Source organism: Fusarium solani (genome assembly GCF_023522795.1).
Source record: "Fusarium solani strain SB1 chromosome Unknown bctg00000006, whole genome shotgun sequence".
Lineage (NCBI taxonomy): Eukaryota > Fungi > Ascomycota > Sordariomycetes > Hypocreales > Nectriaceae > Fusarium > Fusarium solani.
This window is the reverse complement of record NW_027072151.1, coordinates 1,462,951-1,484,272: the sequence shown is the minus strand read 5'-3', so window position 1 is coordinate 1,484,272 and position 21,322 is coordinate 1,462,951. Positions and strand designations below refer to the sequence as shown.

The window sequence follows — 21,322 nt, the reverse complement described above, 5'->3', positions numbered from 1 at the left end:
ATATCCTTCAACGTTTAATATCAGCGAGGCGGGTAGCGTTCTTTAGCATATTCTGCAAATAGAAACAATACGCACGTGCAATATCTTAAAATATCTCAACGGTTTCTGCCATGTGATGTGATTTCAACGGTTTTAGGTTTTCGTTTTTAGCTAAAGTGTCCACTACTTCTCAAAAGCACTTGGTGTGTTTTATGATGAACTCCTCTAACACATCCCCTAAGGCCAAACTACCTGCTGACTCTTCTCTGGAGAAGCCTACTTAGCCCCATCGAGGCAGACCTTGTGAGCGTTCTGGCGCGCCTTCTTAAGCGCGGCAATACCATCGAGACATGCATTGTTGAGGGTCGAGATGACCGCCTGGTAGGTGTCGCAAACCTTGGTGAGCTTTTCCTCATGAGCCTTCTGAGCGTCCTCCATCTCCTTTCGGTGACTCTCGCGAACAGACTTGATGGAGTCGTCAGCGTGCTTCTGGACTTTCTTGAGCTCTTGCTCGTGAGACTGGCGCAACTCATCGACGGCGTGCTGATGAATCTTGGTGTTGGCTTCAGCCGCCGCGCGAACCGAGGCAAGCTGCTGTTCAATGTTGGCAAAGACCTTGAGCACATCCTCTGGCTTGGAAATGAGGGGTCCTTCCATCTTGTCCACCGGGCCAGTTCCAACGGGAGCCTCCTTGACTGGGAGGTTGCGAGGTCTCTTGGCAAGAGGGTACACGCTCTGAGTCGGCTCGGGGGTCCAGGCACGCTTGGAGAGCTCCGTAGCCTGTCTGAAACACTCCCCCAGTCTCTTCTGCTTGATGAAGCGACTCTGCTGGAACGCGTGGGTAGTCGTAGGCCCGCTGACATTGGGCTCCCATTTCGCGAGATCGGCCTGCGGGAACTTGATCTGGGCAACGGCGGCGTATCGAGAGTAGAAGAACTCCTTGGGGAAGAGGACCTTGTACGTGGTCACCTCGGCCCAGGTGTTGGGCTCAGGAAGGTCGGTCATGGCCTTGACCTTGCCCTTGTAGACAATCTCGGTGATTCCCACCCAGGCTTGCTTCTCCTTTCGCGACAGCTTCTCTGCCGCCCAGTCGAGCCAGTGCTTCTCCATGTGGCTGAGGAAGAGTTCCTTGTTCAGGGTTTTCTTGTCGTCTTTGACTTCCCAGAGACCCATGGTGATTGATGCTGGAGGGGTCAGGCTCAATTCTCCTATTGTCTGGATCAGTGTTGCTGAGCAAGGCCCTATGGGTCGATGTCATACTCGTGAAGGATGAAGGCTGCTCAAGTGCTGACTTGCCTAGCTCCGTTCAAGACCTGCGAATGAAATGGCAGGAGTTAGTGGTCCAAATGGGTGGTCGAAGTGGCAAGGTCCTTGAGCGAGAGTTGAGACTTGCAGGTGGAAAGGGGTTGAAAGGTTGAAAGTGGTGGGAAGCTTTTGAAGCCTCAACAGGATTGATCAAAGTTTATGATGATGGGAGCGTTGGCTGCAGAAGAAAGAGAGACTGGATGATAATCTGGGAGGGAATAGAAGACCCAAAGGACCCTGATGAAAAGGCGAAAGTCTGCGTAGGGATGATATATATAGTGTAGACGACTTCGTCCCAATATCGACTGAGTGATGCGCTACAACCAGCACAGAAGTGCTTGAGGAACTCCTTGAAACCTCAAGATTTCAGTGCTTTATCTCGGATTCTTGCTCATATTCAGTAATCCTATTGCGGCGGCTTTGTAAAAACGCGAGTGACTGGCAAAACAAGCGCCTCTTCCGTCTCGCAATATCAGTCATAGACCGTGGTGTTGAGGTCTGCAAAACTGTCTAACAGAACCAATTGAAACACAAAATTTTGTAAATAGAAAGTGTAAGAGGAATATGAACGATAGCTGACGTTTATTAGTCTCTTTAGAATGTTCTTGTTGACAATTCCCGATAGCATTCCCGTCATATTTGGGATAGGGGCATTCTTGAATGAACAAAGTTGATGCCTCCCACTATTCACTTCTGTCAATGGGTAACTGCCAAGCACAACCTTCTTTATCATCCTACCGAAATTCACATGCTGTCCAATCTATGTGCTACCGGAGGAGTCTCCATGGGGGCCTTTTCCTTGATGATCTCGGGCGAAGATATTTACGACGCCGGCTTGGCCAGTTGATATGCATCCATGGCTTATGTCTTAACATAAGGATAGAATGAATAGTTAAAATAATTCTCTAAGAGACTTACCTTGCCTTAGATATATTTCTTTTAATTTTACCTTACTATCACATCAAGTTAGAGGAGATACTCACAAAGATCTGTGAAGGGTGTCTCTGTTGGGATGTCTAATGTTTACCAGAGAGAGTATTCCCATATCTGTCGATATTATTACTACACTTGAAGCAGGGACTTCGCATCTACGAGTGGCGCTACAAGATACAAAAGCACAGTTTCCCTGCTTATTCTTCTTTGACCTGTACCAATTTGAAGGCTCGTACATCCGTAAATCTCAACCCATCTAGACCAGCTGACTTCTTACATCCCCCATACTAGCTCCCATGCCGACACCCTCGTGTGGATCGCTTTTTTAATCCATCACCTCCAGCTCTAGGGAAGCGCAAAGTACCAATCAATCCTCCATATTCAGGCTCTGAGTGCTATCATCTTCTTCCCCTATTCCTTGGAAGCGGCGCCCTGGGAGGTTCGAGACAGCGTATCAGCAACGCCTCATCCTCGTCGTTCAGAATCTGGCGCATGTAAATGAGAAAAAGGGTGTAGGCTATAAGCAAACTCTCGGGGTCAATCTTGTTTACCGTAGTTGCCATCTCGGAAAAACCTTCGTCGTCCAGGCTTTTTCGCGAGGGGTTCTCCTTGGCTAGAGCCCGTCTCTGTTTCGCTTTTTCCATATCGGCACAGATGCTTAGAAGCAGTGTGTCGTCCACCTTCGGGAGTAGGACCAGAAAAACATCCACGAGAGTTGGACACGTTGGATGTACGCAGATGCTTGCATCAAAGATCTGCTGGATGATTCTGACCAGGGCGTTTCTGTCCTCTCCATCTTTGGGGCCTGCGAATAATGGCGCCTGGGACCTCTGAACGCCCGATCGCTCAGGAGAAAGTTTTGCTTTCAAGTCATCTGTCATCACCTTTCGAAGTCCGGTGATCGTTGAGAACACCTGATGTTCATCTCCGTCTTCTTTTCGCATCCAACCTGCGATCATTTCTAGGTTGCTTCTCGAGACTGGATCTTCGAGAAGAAGGACAAGACATCGTCCACGATCTAAGCACCGTTGGAGTTCATGGGATGCCAGGCACACTGATATCTCTGGTGACTGGACAATTTCGTAGTATTCAGTTGAATCCTCAATGGCTTGGGCAATGTGGGGTTGCCATAATGAGTGGTGTTGAAGACACCATGACCAGAGCCTTTCCTTGACATCCTTTGGGAGGACATGGATAAACTCCAGAGTCAACCATTGATCTATGGGCTCCCTAAGTGCAGCTTGGTCATAATGCTCGTTCCCAAGCTTCGCCAGCACCCCTTTCCCTTTCTCCATAGCCTCTTCCCGGCGAGTGGTTAGGACTCGCGAGACCATCTGCTTGCGAATCCAGTCCCCAGTCGGGTTTGCCATACTTGAGATGCGAAAATGGACAAAAAGAGAGAGGGTAACGGACTGTAATGGGTAGACAGTGCACTTAGGCAGACCCCTTTCCTCTGTCGTCTTACCCTGGTCCATGAGATGGACAATCGTTGCTCGTGAGATAGTGGAAATGGAAGCAATGGGGCCTGATAATGTCGACCAAAAGTCAATAGCGCACCCAACCCAGTCCCAGAGATCGTTCTCGTTAAAAGTGCATATGAATCGGCTGTCATCTTGAATGCGTATATGTGGTTGGTTGATTGCTGCTGCGGCTGCGACGGCCAAGGGAGCGTTGATCATCCAGAAGGTGACCGGCTTCGCTGAACCAGCTATGCGCTCCGCCCGATCCAGGTTATCCAAGCCAGTTTGGATATACTCATGCTTCTCCCATTCCTTGAAGTCGGTGGCATGAATGACGTCTGTATCCTTGACCATCTGAACACAAGCCTGGAAGCAGCCCGAATGATCCGCCGGATTTCTTCCAGCCAGCTTGAATATTTCGCAAACCATCTGATTAATGACGATTTCGATATCTGCGCCACAAATTTCGTCGACAGTTATGGGCCCTGGATCGAGATAGGGGGGCTCGTCCTCATCGCCTGAATTGTTGGGAGGCATGGTGGAGAGTTGCTATCGCTGACGAGACAGCGGACCGATAACTAAGGCTGATTAGATACTTCCGCAAGAGTTCAGTGGGACAAAATTGCATCGAGATGCTCACCTTGAAATCTTTCAGCCTCTACTAAGTGACATAATCAAGGTGGTCTTGGGTCCTTGTTTCGTCAAGGCGGGCCATGAGTTGACGGGAGATGCTGCGAGTGACGGCCTGCGGGCGAGCCTTCACGGGGGAGGGGTAAAGGAGGATATCTGAACGAGTATTGGACTCGAGTCGGCCGGTGGATGGAACAAAGTGACGGTGGTATGAATGGGGTGGAAACTGACCCCGGAGCAGTTGGTGTTGTGTAGGAGGGGAAGGGAAGATCTAAGGATGAGGTAGGTTATGGTTGATGAGACTTGAGGCTTTTGCTCTGCGCAATGCAAACAAAAGAAATTCAATATCAAGAGTAGGTAGAAATTTGTTAGATCTCCGTTTTACAGTGACATAACCTCCCAACTCGGGTGATTCTCTAAAAGATTGCCTCCTTTCGCCTGCCTCCTAGCAGAAATACCCCACTGACCCTGTTGGGCTTTGTCAGTGAATCATGGACATTAGCAAACGGCATCCATTAGTCCCCAGTGAATGTTTGCATCCAGGGACAGGCTTCTAGAACAGGGGATTACGGCGATGCAGCGGCTTGAGTGCCCCCCTAACTCCGAGGCACTCTCCTTCGCGAGGGGATGGCCTCAGTCAATCGTGTCCGGGGGGTCGCTCCTTCCCGCCATGTCAAAAATGAGAGCCCATACTCTCATTGCTCCTTCTCATCTAAGCCCAGACATTATGACTCTTTGTACTCATGTACTCATACACATCTAGGTACTCCATGATGAACTCTCTCTCTAATTATTCCTGGAATTTACATCACATTCTCCAGCGCCATCCCATCCCATCCCATCTTTTTTTTTTTTTTAAAAAAAAAAAAAAAAAAAATTGATTACAAGCAGAGATGGATGTCAGCGCCGTCGTGTCTGGTGTTGCTGCCCTGCGCCTGGGTTCGCCAGGTGTTCCTGCCCCTCCTCCCTCCTCCTCTTCCAACGACGTCGAGATGGCCGACCTTGAGTCGGAAGCCCCAGCCCCAGCCCCAGCCCAAGAAGGAGAAGAAGAAGCAGTTGAGGCCAATTGGGATTTTAGTAAGTTTACTACCTCGGTACTTATACTAGTCAGCATGGGTACTTGCATTTCATGTTCTAGATCTCGTGACCCATGTGGCCGAGAACGAGGCCAAGTTTCGTCGTTGTGTGGTGATGGCGCGTTGGAAGCAGTAGGGAGACTTCTACGACCATCTCCCCAACCTCACCATCGACTGGAGCATAGAAGATACGTTGGGGGGCCCCTGCCTGTCGTGTTCGGGAGTGCTTGCTATTCCCACATGTATTCCGTGGGAAGGACAAGCTAGAGAAACATCTACAGACCAGCAAGATGCGGGCAAGTACCTATTTCTAACATTTAAGTTAAGTATACTAACCAATGCTTAGGAGCTCAATGCCAACCATCGCCCCGCCACCCCTTCTCAGGGGCAGAACGTTTCGGTTGTTACGCCGCGACGGCCACTGAAGCTGACAATCATCTTTTCCGGCGCCCATGCCGCTTTACGAAGCTGTTGGGGACGGACAGGGAGAGGTTCGATGTTGATAATGGATGTTGGAGCGAAGCAGTGCACCTCCATCATAAGTGGGCAACTGGAGGTTCTACCTCAATTCCCTGAGGGCTCTTGGGTGCAGTCTACCTGCGTGCGGCCGTGATGAGGGCTACGTAGGAGTAAGCCTTTAACTTAGTTATATCTTAGGATAAGAGTTAAGTAAATATTTAAAGGCACTTATAAAAACATGTTTCTATCTTAGATTATTATTTTTAATACATATATAATAAAAGAAAAGAAAGATCTAAGAGAAGTATAAATTTATATAATTTCTTAGATTTATATCATAAAGAATTTATAGAATTTAAGACATTATATAGCATGTTGCTTACTGACTCCTTTGTCGGAAAGTGATCCACCCTTTTGGTGACCTCAAGAACGAACTTGCTGGACCTGAGTCGGTCGGTCATATGAGGCACGCAGGCATGGTACGACCCAAAGAATGAGATGAGCGTCTGTTCTGCAGCATGGAGCGTTCCCGGTGGTAAATCTACTGCCTCGGTGCCAGTCCAAACACACACAGGGAAAACATGTCGATGTTCTTTTGGGGACTTTCGAGCCACCTGGTAATGGCGCTCAGTACCGTTTCGAACCGTGGCGAGATGAGATTGGTTGCGTTTCTGAAACTTGCGAGTGTGCCTGATGTAGATGGCGAAGACGTGGAGATTCTGGTGGTCCATATCCTGATGAGTGTAGAGACGGAGGTAAATGCCAACACAGCCCCGAGAGGGCCAGGTAGATGACAACGAACTGAGGCCCATGAGGTCATTGGCGTTCCAGCTTGGGCCCTTGTCGAGTATCTGTCTGAATGCAGGGAGGAGACCGGAGAGGATAGCCGTCCGAATATTGCGGTTGTTGACAGTGCCAAGTATCGCTTGGCCAAAGTCCTCTTGGAGCTCTAACTCTCGTAGCTGAACTGAATTTGCACTGCTTTGGAGAGTCGCCTAGAAAGAGTTTTGAAATCGTTCAAAGGATGTACCACTCCTGTCAACGGAAACGGTCATCTGGGTAGAGAGTCCAACGCGGCGCCCGCCGGCTGCCATTCTGACGCTGAGGGACTGGAAAACACGTCCGGGGTGAGGGCCGTGCGACGTGGCAGGGGAAAGTTGGTAGTATGATCGAGGGACAGCAGCTGGGTAAACGCGTCAGTTAGCTGCTGGCCTTTTTGGATTGGGCGTAGGCATAGGAAACTTACTGTGAACGCAAACGTTCTCTCGGACAAAGACCAGCCACCCCCCATTGAGGATCAGGCGATGCCTCCGTGACTTGGTAGCCCTCTTCACCAGCGGGAATCGTGAACGCGCCGTCTTCCTTGAGGTGCGATGGGACGGAGCCTCGGAGTTGGAAGGGCAGGTGAGCGGCTGAATCGTTGTGATCCCAGCCGGTTCTCATCACCACCGCGTGCAGGTAGGCTGGCTGCACCTGGGGGCCCTTGGGGAATGAGGGGATTACCTAACTGGCCCCTACATATTGTGAAAGTGAAAGAAGTTAAGGTAGCCGAATCACGCTTATTGACGAGGAGCTCCGTGAGAACGTTGTCCAACCCCGCCCCAAAAGCATGAGAGGCTATGCTGCCCACAGGAGAATTGATTATTCTAACCTAAGAAACTACAAGGATTATCCCTTGTCTTAGATCCCTTTTTCTTTTTCTTAGATTATTTTAACATAAAGTGATGAAGAGATACTCATAAGAATTTACCAAGCATAGCTAGCCTTTATGTCAAATAGGGGTGTACCAACCGTCTGCTCCAGTCCGCATAAGTCATACTTCATCGCTTCTATATTCCCTATTCTATGTATCTGGGAAGACTAGCTCCTAGATCTTGGGAGCCGCGCTCAAATAACCTTCGACAACAGCAGTAATCAACCGGTTGGCAATAGCCTGGATAGGTGGCAGTCTAAGATCTCCCTCCTTGTATCCCTCAGGGGCAGCCTCTCCCAAGGGACTCGTCCCTGTCTCAAGAGCTCTGCGGACCTCCTCGATCTCAAACCACTTTGCCACCTCCAGTTCCTTGTCGTTCAGGGTGATCTTCTCACCCTCTCCGGGGAGCGCCTGGGCAATGGCACCAATCATAAGACTTGCGGGGTACGGCCACGGCTGGCTCGAATGAATGACAACCCGTCCAACACGGACACCACTCTCCTCCCAAACCTCTCGTCGCACAGACTCCTCGATGGACTCACCAGGCTCGAGGAAGCCAGCAAGAGTGCTATACCAGTAAGGGGGCCAACGCTTCTGGCGTCCAAGCAGGAGTCTTTTACCGTCTGCAGAGACGACGGCAGCGATCATGGTGGGATCCGTTCTGGGGAAGCAAACGTTGGAGACACCGTGGCGTGTAGGACAGTCACCTCGAGGCTCGCCGCTGGCACCGCCCTTGCGGTCCGTTGAGGGGCAGACTCGCTTGTAACCAGCATGAAGAGAGAGGTTTGGCTGTCCACAGCCGGCGCAGAATGGGTTCCGGGCGTTCCAGTCGACAATAGACCTTGCCTGGGCGTACAGGGCGGCTGCAGGAACGTTAACAACTGTGTAATAGAAAGGTTAATCGGATTTGGCTTACCAGCGTCGGGGTTATGGGACATGGCACGGGGGTTCTTGTCAAGCGAGAGACCCTTGCCCTCCTGGTCCGCCAAGAAGCTCGTCGCCTTTTCGGCATGGGTTCCCTTGGGGGGTGATGTCAACGGCAAAGTAAGGGTGGCCGTTGATATCACCGTGATCTCCGGAAGCGATATGATCAGTCTCATTATCTCCTTCTAGCATGCCGAGGAATACGATAAGAGGCTTGGTCTGAGCCGAGTCGAATGCTTGAATAGCCTCATCCTCAGTGAGACCAAACGGGTCCGGGCCGACCAACGGTTGAACCTCATCAAATGTGAGATAGGCAAGCTTCTTCTTATCCACGACAAGAGGGTTCAGGTCGTTGAGGGCCAAGTACCGGGCGGTGGGGCTCACGGCAGCCTTCCGCAGGAACGCAGCATCAGCGCGGAGGAATGAGTATCGGTTGATGCGGCCACCGGCATAGTAGTTGACAACCTCCTTTCCGAAGCGGCGAGTCAGCATCGAGTCGTCGTCTTGGAGAGCTGCAATGATGGGCAGCTCGGACAGCGGGGCGTCTGCTGGCATTGGACGTGGGATAGATGGCTTGCGCGGAGGCGCTGGGATGGATTTGTAATGCGTGTAACGTGAGGGTGTTGATGGGTAGAGTTGTCCAGTGAGAGTAGTGTGAAGGGTAAAGTTGTGAAATGAATATCAAATCTCAACTTGAGTCTTTCTCTCAACGCAGTCAATGACTTGGTGATGGTGTTTGCAGCAAAAGAGGCGAGATTTTAAAACCGGTCGTCGGATTGTACTCCGAAGTACCCGTTCTCAATCTAGGGTCCGCTCGTTGTTTGGGATCTATTGTGGGCCAGCGGTGAGGGGAGGTTACAGCTCCGTACCTGTTGCTTACAGACACCCACGTTGCGTTGCGGCGAAAGCGGGATGATTGCGGAGCGGGATGAAGCTTGAGTGATGAGTCAGTTTCTTGATATGGTCTGCTTCATGATTGGTTTCTTTGTTGCTTTTGTTCCATCGAGAGTTGGAGGCTGTAACAGACTTGTAAGCCGGGGAACCTGAAGCTCTGGGAGATCGTCATGATGCCATCCAATTGCCTCATTTACATTGTTTGATCTCACAGGCGTTGTTTTCAACGCAGCCAATACGTCTCAGGATAAACCCAAAGAAATTGTTTGCGCAACCTTGCCAATCTATTCAACAGCTTCAATTGGTCAAACTGATAACTCAAGCCTTCCTGGCACAGCATGGATGCATTGGCCATCCAAAGGCCCCAGGACGGACAGGCCAAGATCTGCACCTCCCGCCTGTCGGGCCACTCCGCGGTGCCCCGGGCTCACCGAGGTCCCCTGGAAAATCCTTCTTCAGCACATGCTCCAGGCGAGGTTTAGGGCACCTTCGGCCAAGTCCAGGGCATGTCGCTAGTGCATGCTTCCCCCGCATTCTTTCCAGGTGCGGTGACGTCTGCGCCGCTACCTTGGAACTATATTTGGTGGCACGTGGACCATCCATTTTCTGGAAGGAGGCTCCAGCTCCTGTCGCGACCGGACTGCAGAAAAAAAAATTGGCACCTGCACCGCAAACGAACGTGCGTGCGATTGTGGAAAAAGTCTTCCATTCTCTTTCCGAGTCACACCCCCCGAACATTCTTCTCTCCCTTTAAAACCTGCTTCGACGTCACCTTCAACTACGCCTTACAACGGTTGGATCTTTTTTTGAGCTGCGACGAATGCACTGGAACGACAGAGTACGATAGCAAACGACACTCATCGATCGGCCTGGCTGGACGTGTCTGCTGCAAGCTAGGGTGCTGCTGCAGCTGCAGAGCTCTGCGATCCTTCGCCCAGGGTCATCATGACTTGGTTCAGCACCATGACGCCGCCCACCCAGATCCTCAACCTCGATGTTGAAGCCATCTCGGGCATTTGTGGGTTAGTACATTCCGTCCATCTTATCTCAATCGATGCAGTAGCTGACTCGACCTTCTCTACAGCTCCATCTCCATCGCCTGTTGGGGTAAGTCTTGCGCCTCCCTTCATACCATCTCGAGCATAGCTGACTCCCTCGTCCAGTCGTCGTCTTCTCCCCTCAGATCATCCAGAATTTCCAACGCAGCAGCGCCGATGCCCTTTCCATCCAATTCATCATCGTCTGGCTACTTGGCGATGTCTTCAATATTCTAGGTGCTGTCCTGCAGGGCGTCCTGCCGACCATGGTACGATTTCGCGCTGATTGCCCCCTCGCCCGAATGTCAATTGCTGACCCGTCTGCTCTCTAGATCATTCTTGCCATCTACTATACGATCGCCGATCTCGTCCTCCTCGGTCAGTGCTTTTACTATCGCGGATTCACCTGGCGCGACCCTCCGGCCCACGCTCCGAAACCGGCCAACCCGGCCCCAGGCGAACCCAATGAGCGCACTGGTCTACTGTCAAACGGGTATCATCACCACGAGCGCCGAGGCTCAGACTGGTCGGGCCTGTCGCCAGCTGTTCCGCATATCGCTGAAGATGCCACTCCGCAAGAACCCACTGTCCTTCAAACCATCGTCTGGAACACCATCATCGTCATGATGGTCATCGCAGCCGGCGTTCTTGGATGGTTCCTCGGCCAAAAGGCCTCTGGCGACAAGGACAACACTGGTGGCGAAAAGCAGGATTCTTTGGAATTCAATCTTCTTGGCCAGATCTTTGGATATCTCTGCACTGTCGCCTACATCGCTTCTCGCCTTCCCCAGCTCATCCTCAACTGGCGGCGCAAGACGACGGACGGGCTTAGCATGCTCTTCTTCCTCTTTGCCTGCCTTGGAAACATCACCTATGTCCTCTCCATCTTCGCCTACGAGCCCAAGTGCAAGCACGAACACTGCAAGCCCGGTGAGGCCAGTCACATTTACGGACGATACATCCTTGTCAACCTCAGCTGGCTCGCTGGCAGCCTCGTTACTCTGTTCCTCGATCTCGGCGTCTTTGCCCAGTACTTCATGTACAGCAACCCCGAGAGTAATGACATTGATGGTCGCCCAAGGCACAACAACCCCATTGAAGACGAAGAAGAGTACGACGATGATCAGAGCATTGACGAGGATCGCTGGGACCAACGCCCATTGCTTCAGAGGGGCGACTCTGTCTACCCCTGATTCATATCATCCTTGAAAGTCTACGCCTCAGACGGCAGTTTCTTGTTTTGCTTCTACTTTCTTTTTACTACTATCTCTTTCTCTTAAACTTTTCTAGGGCATGTAAAGAACGGGAATATGAAAGGCGTTCGCTACCGCGAGGTAAAATAAAAACGGGGAAAATTTGCGCGCGAGTTTGGGTTTGGGTTACTCGGAGGAGTTTGCAAGATGTGTATTGTTTTCTGAAAGCATCAACCATAGGTTAGAGTTCTTTATAGGTACGAAAAAAGAAGATACCGATTATTGCGCATGGGAAACCTGTTTAGTCGCGGTGCTGCTTTGGGGTTGATGTGGATGGTCGAACTTGTGAAGTTGGCGTCACCCTTGGCTTGGTCGATAGACTCAAGAGGACACAAGCATCATTGTTGAAGATGTAGTAAGCACCTGCGTACTTTGTCGTTCATCAGGGTGCCGTGGATCTCGTGGGAGGCGTGAGAGTGGGTATCCTACTCATGAGGTGCCACCTAGGTGAATCCAGGAGTAGACATGAGACAAGCTAACTTGGCTGGGTATCTCATTTGAGATATTCGTATCTTTTGCCGGACCAGCATGGATATTCGAGAATAAGCGAAGTTCGTGGATGTTTAGAAAGAGTTGATAAAGCTTTCACGAATGAAAACAAGTAACTAGAAGAGATTTCAGAAGAACCATGCCTCGACTCAGATCGTTTTATCTTACTTTATGGCCATTGTTAGACAATGAAGCATAGAAGAAGGAATGAACTCCAACCAAGGCCAATGTTGGGCCAGAAGGACAGTTACCAGGGTACTCGGAGGCTGGAAGAGCACAAATGGCATCTCGAGACGTCCTCGGGCTCTTCGACATGGTTTGTCTTGTGCGATGAGTTCACAACGCGACACTAGACAGAACATGACGTCCCTCCCTGCGCAGTGGGAGAGTAGTCCAGTTGACCTAAGGAGCAAAAGAGGGCCAGACAACAAAAAGAGAAATCGCTTCGAAGTGCAAAAACATACAACAGCGGGGATTCGCTGGTCGTCACCGACCCAACTACTAATCCGCCCCTCACCGGCTTATCTATGGGAGAGCGGACGGGATCCCGAGTTCTCCGGTGGGTATGGTCGTATGTGGTAGTCTTCGGTTTCACTTGGGCATATATTCGCATCGGGAGCATACAAACGCGCCTCCGTAATCATGAGGTGGATTATACCAATAAATTAACCCAAATATAAGCTTGCTAACGCTCGCTGTCGATTCATCAAATCACCCTTGAAAAGTTTCGACTTCCTCCTCAAGGCAGTCAAGGACCAGAAGATGGCACATGTGGACTTGTCGGCTCGCCGCGAGATGTCCACTCCGCTGGAGCAAGTAACAACATGGCGCCAAGCGAGAAATCAACATAAATCTTGCCAAACATTTACTTCTTCTTTCTTCTGTTCGTTATGGTATGCAGTTGACGGCATGTGTTTGGGTGGAGAGCCTCATGGAAGCGAGACAAGCATCAAGTGAAGATTCTTCATTCACATGGAGCTAACAGCCTCAACATAAGCCATAGCCCATAATGTGGAGCCAATACCCCGTTCAATTTCGATACTGTGACGAGGCGTACTAGTGGTTCATATGTTTCTTCTCGTTGATGAAAGGTTTTCTCTTCATACTGGTGTGGTACCCTAGAGGACTGGGATAACTGTCTACAAAGCCGACATAATGGGCCAATATCAGACTCAGTAGAGAAAATACTTGCTTCAGCCATGGTTAGCCTTCACGCTTGAGTATGTATACATCTTAATTGGCCATCGTTCTGACATTTTTCTTGGCTGTTGGTTTCTGGGTATCACGACGCAGCAAAGCAAGAATTCTTGAGTGACGAGATGTACAGGATCCCGTTCCACAGTTCTCATTACACAATCTCAGCAAACGGTATCCAGAAAATTGGATCCTTACTCCGTAATGCAAAACCATATCCACCAACAGGAGAAAACTTTGCCGGCGACGTCGTAACTCGAACCCTCACAGTGGAGGTCCAATCTCTCTTGGAGGAGGTTGGGAGGGCTCGGCGGCTTACATAACACAGCCCCGCCAAAAACTCACTAGCGCATTTTGGCCCAGGAGCCTCAGCTATAAAATCCCTTCCTCCCGACGACCCTTCCTGATTTTCTTTTCTCTTCAGTCATCATTGGGGTAATACTTCACCGTCATGTGAAATATTACTTTAAAACGGCGGCTCCGCGAAAGCGGCTTGCTGTGGGTTAGTGTCTCTCCTCAGTCTCTCTCCCACCGTTCCCGGCCACCAAGAAGAAATGTGAACACTCTTTCCTATTCAGCCGCAAGAGACCTTTTAAGGTTTTGTGACTGTGGGGTGGTCACAACATACCATATCTTGAGATTTGGTTTCTACGTAGATTTTAGTGTCGCGAAGAACGACACTCGTGCTTCCCTGCCTCGAGATCCTTTGACGGTAAATCCTGTCGACGTTTTGCGCGACGCGGAAAATTCACGAATCATCGTGGGGCATGGGAATTTTCTTGCGCCAAGCCCGCGACCAGGTTGCGAATGAAGCATCGGTAACAAACTAAGTGCGATATCGCTCAGCGTGTTCCTCAGCTCATCATTTGTCAAGCCTGACTGCGGCGATGCTGTGATATTGCATGTTTGCTACCGGATCTCAGTCGCTGAGCGACGTCGGAGAACCCTGATGCCGCGCTCTGGCTGTCAAGGTATTTCTCTGCAGAGCACAGACAACGAGAGAGGCGTTTTGAGGCTCACTTTGCTGGCGGCGCCATAAGTTAGCGTCATGAATCCAAGCAGAAATTTTACCCGTCCTCACGTCAAATCCATTTACACGCTTCGTGATTCGAACCGCGCATCCACGGACCATGAACCCCCGACCATCTCCGCGATCTGATATCTCGGGTCAATGGCCCAAGCCCGCCGTAGTCACGTGAAGCCAGAGAAGGTCGGGGAATCCGGCGTGCACGGACCAACTGGGCGGGTGGCTCCCAAAATTTTCTGAGCCGGCATCATTGAGGAGGGACTCCCCCGAGCTTCGGATAAGAAACCTTGCGACTCTTCAACGCCCGCCGATTGTGCCCCCTCCAATTCTCCATCGCACGCGCCGTCTCCTCGCATCCCCGATCCCCCATTCGCAGTCATGACTTCTCTCTGGAACGCCTTCACGGGCGGCAACAAGCCCCCTCACTCTCAGCAGCAGCAGCAGCACCAGCCTCAGACGACACAAGAACCCGCGCATCTCTCCTTCGATCCCACCGAGGGACAAGGCGTCGAGTCATTTTTGCAGAGCTCTGCCTTTGCCGACCCCTCACAACTACACCCGCTCGCCGGCCTCAACAGAGACACTCTCGAATATATCTCCCTCGAAGACTCAGCCCTGTCCGAACTGCCCGGTGGCCAATCAGTTCTGCCCTCGCGCGGCTTCACAGACGACCTATGTTACGGTACCGGCGTCACATACCTGGCTGGTCTGGGTGTCGGAGGTGCTTGGGGTCTGCAGGAGGGTCTCAGGAGGTCGGCCGGTCAGCCCCCCAAGTTGCGATTGAACGCTGTTCTCAACTCGGTCACCAGGCGGGGTCCCTTCCTGGGTAACTCGCTTGGTGTTGTCGCCATTATCTACAACTGCATCAACTCCCTGATTGGCAGCCTGCGCGGAAAGCACGACGCCGGCAACACTGTCCTGGCTGGTGCGCTGAGTGGTATGCTCTTCAAGAGCACTCGTGGTATTCGACCTATGATGATCTCTGGTGGTATTGTGGCTTCTGTCGCCGCTGGTTGGGCTGTAAGTACAACTCTGCACCCATTGCTTGGCGTCTCGTTTCTAATGACCATCTAGGTTGTGCGACGAAGTTTCTTCCCCATCCCAGAGCCTGTTTCCGCCCCCACTGAGGAGCTGACTCTGTAATAACGTTATGACATCTTTATTTGCCGCTGGCGCCGGGCCGGTTTGACGGTTAGTTCTAATTGCGGACACGCGGATGGGAGGAAAGACATCCATCTATTGGAAAAAAAGGGAGAGGAGGCCGCGGGCCGGAGACGGGCCACGGGGCAGCGTTTCCCTTGTATATGCTGGGGCTACAGCGTTGGGTGGAGTTTGGTAGCATGGTTAACGGACATCTCTCCTCCCATGGGTTTAACAACTGTACATTACATGAGGTTCGGTCAGCGAGCATTAGACCAACGGGGGCTGGCGTCTGGTCCTTGATGAAAAGAATGGTTTCAACACGTTTTACATGATACACTTTGTATGAACTTGCGCAGTTGCACTTGAGCAGTGGAGTATGAGATCAGCCATTGGAATCGAGAAGCAAACGGATTGATTGAATCATCTGATCCAATGTTGGCACTTGATGCACGGAATGAAGAGCGTACTCAGCACACCAACTTTAATATACCTAGCTAAGGCTACCTATCTATCCTCAGCAAAACATATAAGTATATCTTGATGATTTTATCTAATCTTAGAAGATATATAATAAGACTCTCCCTAATATCTAAATAAACTCTTACACTTCCTTCTCTTTGTATGTAAAATCGACATGCCGATTGTCAAACAGGCCCCTAAGCTTAGGCAAAATATAAGTTCACTCAGATTCGTTTGGCACTGCTCGGGCTATGGCAGTGCGTTGGCAGTGCGATGCCGCACCTGCCTCCTGCCGTGATAGTGACTGCAGTGTTTGTTTGTCTGCCGTTTGCCATCCCAACAAATTCAAAAAGCATCGACCTCACCCTTTATTCCTATGGAGTAGCAATCGAGCTATTATCGCCTCTTTCTCGTCTTTACCTTGTTGAACCGAACTGGGCGTTGTCGGTATCCCCATCTGCCCACACTACCAACATGGATACAAACGGCAAGGCGACCAACGCAAGATCGCGCTCGAACAAGTCCCGACCTCCTGATGCAGCGCCCCGCCCAGCTCGTGCAGATCGAGGTTCTACTTCACGGAAGGCTCGAAAGACGCGGCCGTCGGATGCTGCTGATGTTGAGACTACACCCACAAACGCAGAGACACTGAACCCACCGCCAACGAAGGACTCGAAGCGACCACAGAAAGCGCCCAAGACAGGAGGCCAACAAGCTCCGAAAGGCGGCAGCAGCAACAGCAGCGGCAGCGTCAACGTCAAGAAGTTCGCCGAAGACATGATCCAGTACCGCCTTGACCACTGGAGAGCGAGGGCCGCCGTCGTTTACACCACCGGTCAGAGAGATGCAACTCCCCTCTGGAGCCCCCATTGGGCTGGCGTTGTCCCCCAGCAGAGAGGCTATAGTTTGTTTGATGGGTTTGACCGCACCTGGTTCATCCCCTTTGACATCTCCACGCCGCTTCCACGGGACAAGCAACACATTGCGGATAATCTCCAGCGACGGGGCAAGGAAATGAAGGAGATTTTCGAGTCCAAGAAAGAGTATATCCTACCCCGGCTGCAGGTTGTTCTGGAACAGGAGATCAAGACCAAATGTCAAGATCAGTGGGATCAGAACTGGGAACAGAAGGACTTGCCGCCGATGAAGTGGGCCGATGTAAGACACAAGTACGGGATCACGGAACAAGTCAACCTGGTAGCCAAAGGACGTTTGGCCGACGGAAGGACACTCCTGCCAGGTTACTACACAGTCATCGTCCTAGACCTTGCCGTCGACGGCAAAATGATTTTTCAACGGGTCAATATGCCACTCGACATCAGTCTCCAAGGCTTTCTGTCGCGACTCGAGAGCTGGTCTGTCTCCAAAAGCGAGGACGATGAACATATTCTGGACTTGGTACGGACTAAGCTGGAGCGGATCTTGCTGCGCGGTACTGCGGCGGCGATGCAAAAAGCTCAAAACTTGCTCGATCAACTGAACAAACCTACCTTCAAGGTGGATTGCGAAGGGAGTGAGATGGATGCTTGGGTCTTCAAGTTGAATCACAACGTCAACTATTACATCCGCCCAGCGCAGGGGCCGGCCGACATCAAACGCTGGAAAGGGCTCAAAGAGGCGTCCTTTGATGAATTCGTCCAGGGGGTTCGTGCAGGAAAGCACCCAGTTGTTGTTCGAGTGAGTGTTTGCAACTACCCTATGTAATTCTCTACCTATACTAACGTGAGAACAGCCTTGGAAGATCCGACTACGACGGATGTGGCCCGACATCGACGAACTCGACGATGGACTCCCGCCCGACACCGCTACTGGCGAACCAGAATTGTCGCTGGAGCAGCTCGACATTGTCGATGGGCTCCTAGCGCAACATAGCGATCAAGAAAAGCGACAAGGGAGGCGGTTTATTCAGGCATTGGAACAGGCCCGGAAGCCGTTGGACTGAACAGATGTCGGACATAAATGGGGGGAACTGGACATTGTCGGGATCAGGACGGCATCGAGCCCCCCGCCTAAGGACGACGAAGCGACCTTTAAACTTACAGAAATGGAAGGAAGCTAAGAAGATGGAGGAAACGAATGGACTTGATTGTGCAGGACTGTTCGGGAGAGGCTGTGTAGAAGTGGTTGTCGAATGTAGAGGGACTGCGATGGATGTCAGGCAACTTTTCATGTTGAAAACAATACGAGGTAATGATTATCAGATGTGTTACCCTTAAAAGAGGCTTTGTTAGATCAGAGGATAATGTGGTTGGTGCCAATAGCGGACACTGATGATGCCAATTGCTGAACGGCCCATTTCTCCTCTACTCGGGATCAGGCCGCCAAGGTTCACACTTCATTTTCTCAACTTCAATTTCCACAGCAGCGCCCTCGAAATCAGCGACGACAGTTGCAATTATCACAGACCAACCGATTAAGGATCATTGTCGAAAATGTGCCTTCCCTGTTTTCCATGGACCTGGACCAAATACGAGGATCCCTACGACAACCTGCACAATGCTCCGGAGCAGTCGGTCTGGGTGCACGATGGACAGAGCTGGGAGCTACAGAAAGTGGTGAGCATGAATCTTTCTTTATTTTTACTGTAATGTTTTATTGTTATTCACTCGCCGTGTTGTTTGTTTTGGGAGTTGCCTCGGTGAATGCTGGAGGGCTTCCGTGATGGATCCATTGCCAAGGTGAACTGTGCCGGCTGGCTGCCAGCTGTGAAGCAGTGAAGAATGCATTACAAGGCCTGTTTTGCCTAGCGAGAGCACATTTGTTTTTCTTACGGCCTCAATTTGAGTGGCACTTGGTCGGTTGAGGGCACTCGAGTCGCTTGGCCTTCTCTCGACTTTACCCCTGAGGCATTGAAACCTGAACCTTTCTCTCCTCCTACATCGCGGCCTCGAGGCTACAATTTCGAGCCTCACAAGGGCCTGATTCACGGCCTTTGCCAACGACAAAGATCCACCCTCTCCGAAGAGACTCGAGCATAAGAGAGTGCAACCATGGCCGCGGCAGGCACCAACGACTCCAAATCTCCAAAGGGACCTCCTCGCCGACCTCCCAAGACTCCCGAACCTCGCCAAGTGCACTTTGAAACCCAGGGCATCCTCAAGGGCCAAAACATCACGGGATACACGACTGCCAGCTCGCCCAGCGGAGGATTCAACGCCAACACTGCCACTGGTTCTTCCAAGGCAGCGCCCAAGACTCCTCCTGCGGTCACCGCGAGCGAAGATAACCAGCCCACGAGCTTCCCTGCGCTCGGTGTCGCGGCAAACAGCCAGCTGCAGTGGCATACAAGTGCCAACCCGACGCAGAGCCTCCGCCACCAGCTGCCGACCGGCCCCGGTGGTTTCATCTCCCCTCCCCCTCAGCAGGCGGCGTATTTTTCTCTCCCTCAGCAACATCATCCTCAAATTCATCCCGCATCCTTCATCAACGCGCCCGCAGGCACAGGCACACACAACACAGTCACCTACATCGGCGTCGGCCCCCCAAACAACACCATGGGCGATTATCAGAATGCCGCTCCGCCTCCCAACGGCGTCCACTTCCAGCCTCCCGTCCCCGACACCACGTTTGGGCCCATGCAACATGTTTACGTGCCTCGCTTTGATGGGGGACTCGCTGGTGTTCAAGTCGGTCTTCCTGCTCCTGCTTCTGTTCTTGCCTCTGTTCCCGTTCCCGTTCCTGCTCATTTTGTTTCTGCCCCCGCCCCCATCACCACCGCTGCATGCACTACCGTGGTGCTGCCAAAGACATTTTATCTGAATGGCTACACCTATTATGCAAGTGGTCTTGTTGAATCTCCCCCTCATTCTTGCTCTACCTGGATCGAGTGGTCCACCGAGCATCGCCAAGCGGTCTAGCCATCCATGCTTCTCTTTCTCTTCGCTTGACAGCCTCAATAAACACTTGCTAACGTCTCTACAGCAGCCAGTCATCGGTGCCATGGCTCCTCAGCCTGGTACCCATGCTAGCTATGTCGTTCATCAGCAGCCCTACCTCGTCCAGCAGCCGGCCATGGGTCAGCAGCCTGTCCTCATGCATGCCCCTCAGCAGCACTATGTGCCCCAGGTCCAGCACGTCGCAGGCGCCGTCCCAGCGGTCGGCATGGCGGGTGGGGTTGCTGCCATGTCCGGCGCAGTCCCCATCATTGCAGGTAATTCTGGCCACATCCCCGATGTCACTGGTATCGGCCGCACTGCTGGCGAGGAGCAGCTCCGCCAGATCCAGTTCGCGCACGAGAACAGGCTCTACGAGCCCCAGGACTTCAAGCCCGCTGATGATGACCCTTCCCGTTTCTACTATGTTCGTGAGGTTGACGGCAACTGGACCCAGCGCAACCGATTTACCATTGATCACATGGGTGATTGTCGCTGGTACGTGACCGATGAGGGTTGGTTCTATGCCGTTCGCCTGCCTAGCTAGATGGCACACCCTGTGAGTATCCGTGTTGTGCTGCTGGTGGCCTGGAGCTGATGTGAATCGCAGACGTACCCGATACGAAAGGACCGTCCCTACTGGCGCACACCTATAGAATATCTGTGAGGTTCACAACTCCGGTGTCGAGGGTTTGTGCTGACTCTGTCTAGTCGACTCTCATTCGGCATATACCTGATGGAACAGCCTTATTCACGGTTGATACTCGTTCTTTTTGGTGACTCTCAAGTACGTGGACTCGACCTTTCTCATGCGACAGCAACTGACCTTTGATGATAGAAACCCTACCTATTTGCATTCAAAGACCCTTGTCTCTGCCACCTTCAACTTCGATCGGATCCCTACCCGGAAGATGTGACTCATCCACACTGGTGGTTGAAATGAAGCATGGAGGATGCTGGGCTTGAGGTCAATGGCTCTGAGATAGTGGCATGGGATTGTGGAAGGACCTCGATTGTTGAGATGGACATGGCATTCGCATCGCATCGCCTCTGGCGTGATGATGCCTCTGAGATGAAAAACTTCTTGGACTACTGCACTTACTGTGCTGTATTAATCCTACCGCTATGGCCCCAATCGGATTCCCCGATATCATTGATCTAAGTTGCTGTGTTGACGATGCAATTGTTCAAGTAACGTTCATCACATGTCGTCGGATGCGGCATGCAACCATGAGGGTAAAATTTTCGACCAAAATAAGGTCTCCATTATGCTGCAGAATGGGGTCGAAATTGAAGCATTATTTATGTCAACCAATCTTGATTACGTGCTTCGAATACCCCAGCCACTTCCCCAGCTTTTGTTCGAGCTTGGCGTTCTCAAGCTGTTACAGCCTCGGTAATTGCATCATCCCACCAGCGGCTATCAGATCATCATTCAACCTCACTTCATCCAAAGAGACTCTATTTCATTTCACCTCCAACTCAATCAATTGGC

The 21,322-nt window shown here is 51.5% G+C and overlaps 10 protein-coding genes across 10 annotated transcripts; 5 read left to right on the top strand and 5 right to left on the bottom strand.

The window, feature by feature from the left end:
- Nucleotides 1–255: 255 nt before the first annotated feature.
- MRS44_010191 (uncharacterized protein) lies at nucleotides 256–1,152 on the bottom strand (the record flags this gene model as incomplete). Its single annotated transcript, XM_046273911.2, has 1 exon — nucleotides 256–1,152. The coding sequence occupies one exon, from the start codon at nucleotides 1,150–1,152 to the stop codon at nucleotides 256–258; it is 897 nt and encodes a 298-aa protein (XP_046131366.2).
- A 1,463-nt stretch (nucleotides 1,153–2,615) lies between these two features.
- On the bottom strand, nucleotides 2,616–4,214 carry MRS44_010190 (uncharacterized protein; the record flags this gene model as incomplete). The annotated part of the gene is made up of 1 exon (XM_046271044.2): nucleotides 2,616–4,214. The coding sequence occupies one exon, from the start codon at nucleotides 4,212–4,214 to the stop codon at nucleotides 2,616–2,618; it is 1,599 nt and encodes a 532-aa protein (XP_046131367.2).
- A 986-nt stretch (nucleotides 4,215–5,200) lies between these two features.
- Nucleotides 5,201–5,519, top strand: MRS44_010189 (uncharacterized protein; the record flags this gene model as incomplete). The annotated part of the gene is made up of 2 exons (XM_046281276.2): nucleotides 5,201–5,384; nucleotides 5,446–5,519. The coding sequence occupies 2 exons, from the start codon at nucleotides 5,201–5,203 to the stop codon at nucleotides 5,517–5,519; spliced, it is 258 nt and encodes an 85-aa protein (XP_046131368.2).
- A 457-nt stretch (nucleotides 5,520–5,976) lies between these two features.
- Nucleotides 5,977–7,133, bottom strand: MRS44_010188 (uncharacterized protein; the record flags this gene model as incomplete). Its single annotated transcript, XM_065620029.1, has 3 exons — nucleotides 5,977–6,018; nucleotides 6,226–6,837; nucleotides 7,089–7,133. The coding sequence occupies 3 exons, from the start codon at nucleotides 7,131–7,133 to the stop codon at nucleotides 5,977–5,979; spliced, it is 699 nt and encodes a 232-aa protein (XP_065476218.1).
- A 576-nt stretch (nucleotides 7,134–7,709) lies between these two features.
- Nucleotides 7,710–8,473, bottom strand: MRS44_010187 (uncharacterized protein; the record flags this gene model as incomplete). Its single annotated transcript, XM_046281277.2, has 2 exons — nucleotides 7,710–8,398; nucleotides 8,452–8,473. 2 exons carry the CDS (start codon nucleotides 8,471–8,473, stop codon nucleotides 7,710–7,712), a joined length of 711 nt encoding a protein of 236 aa, XP_046131369.2.
- Nucleotides 8,474–8,489: 16 nt separating this feature from the next.
- MRS44_010186 (uncharacterized protein) lies at nucleotides 8,490–9,014 on the bottom strand (the record flags this gene model as incomplete). The annotated part of the gene is made up of 1 exon (XM_065620028.1): nucleotides 8,490–9,014. The coding sequence occupies one exon, from the start codon at nucleotides 9,012–9,014 to the stop codon at nucleotides 8,490–8,492; it is 525 nt and encodes a 174-aa protein (XP_065476217.1).
- Nucleotides 9,015–10,298: 1,284 nt separating this feature from the next.
- Nucleotides 10,299–11,583, top strand: MRS44_010185 (uncharacterized protein; the record flags this gene model as incomplete). The annotated part of the gene is made up of 4 exons (XM_046278606.2): nucleotides 10,299–10,375; nucleotides 10,438–10,460; nucleotides 10,517–10,659; nucleotides 10,723–11,583. The coding sequence occupies 4 exons, from the start codon at nucleotides 10,299–10,301 to the stop codon at nucleotides 11,581–11,583; spliced, it is 1,104 nt and encodes a 367-aa protein (XP_046131370.2).
- Nucleotides 11,584–14,731: 3,148 nt separating this feature from the next.
- MRS44_010184 (uncharacterized protein) lies at nucleotides 14,732–15,496 on the top strand (the record flags this gene model as incomplete). Its single annotated transcript, XM_046281278.1, has 2 exons — nucleotides 14,732–15,373; nucleotides 15,428–15,496. 2 exons carry the CDS (start codon nucleotides 14,732–14,734, stop codon nucleotides 15,494–15,496), a joined length of 711 nt encoding a protein of 236 aa, XP_046131371.1.
- A 933-nt stretch (nucleotides 15,497–16,429) lies between these two features.
- MRS44_010183 (uncharacterized protein) lies at nucleotides 16,430–17,897 on the top strand (the record flags this gene model as incomplete). The annotated part of the gene is made up of 2 exons (XM_065620027.1): nucleotides 16,430–17,632; nucleotides 17,688–17,897. 2 exons carry the CDS (start codon nucleotides 16,430–16,432, stop codon nucleotides 17,895–17,897), a joined length of 1,413 nt encoding a protein of 470 aa, XP_065476216.1.
- Nucleotides 17,898–18,945: 1,048 nt separating this feature from the next.
- On the top strand, nucleotides 18,946–20,374 carry MRS44_010182 (uncharacterized protein; the record flags this gene model as incomplete). The annotated part of the gene is made up of 2 exons (XM_065620026.1): nucleotides 18,946–19,689; nucleotides 19,877–20,374. The coding sequence occupies 2 exons, from the start codon at nucleotides 18,946–18,948 to the stop codon at nucleotides 20,372–20,374; spliced, it is 1,242 nt and encodes a 413-aa protein (XP_065476215.1).
- Nucleotides 20,375–21,322: the final 948 nt, after the last annotated feature.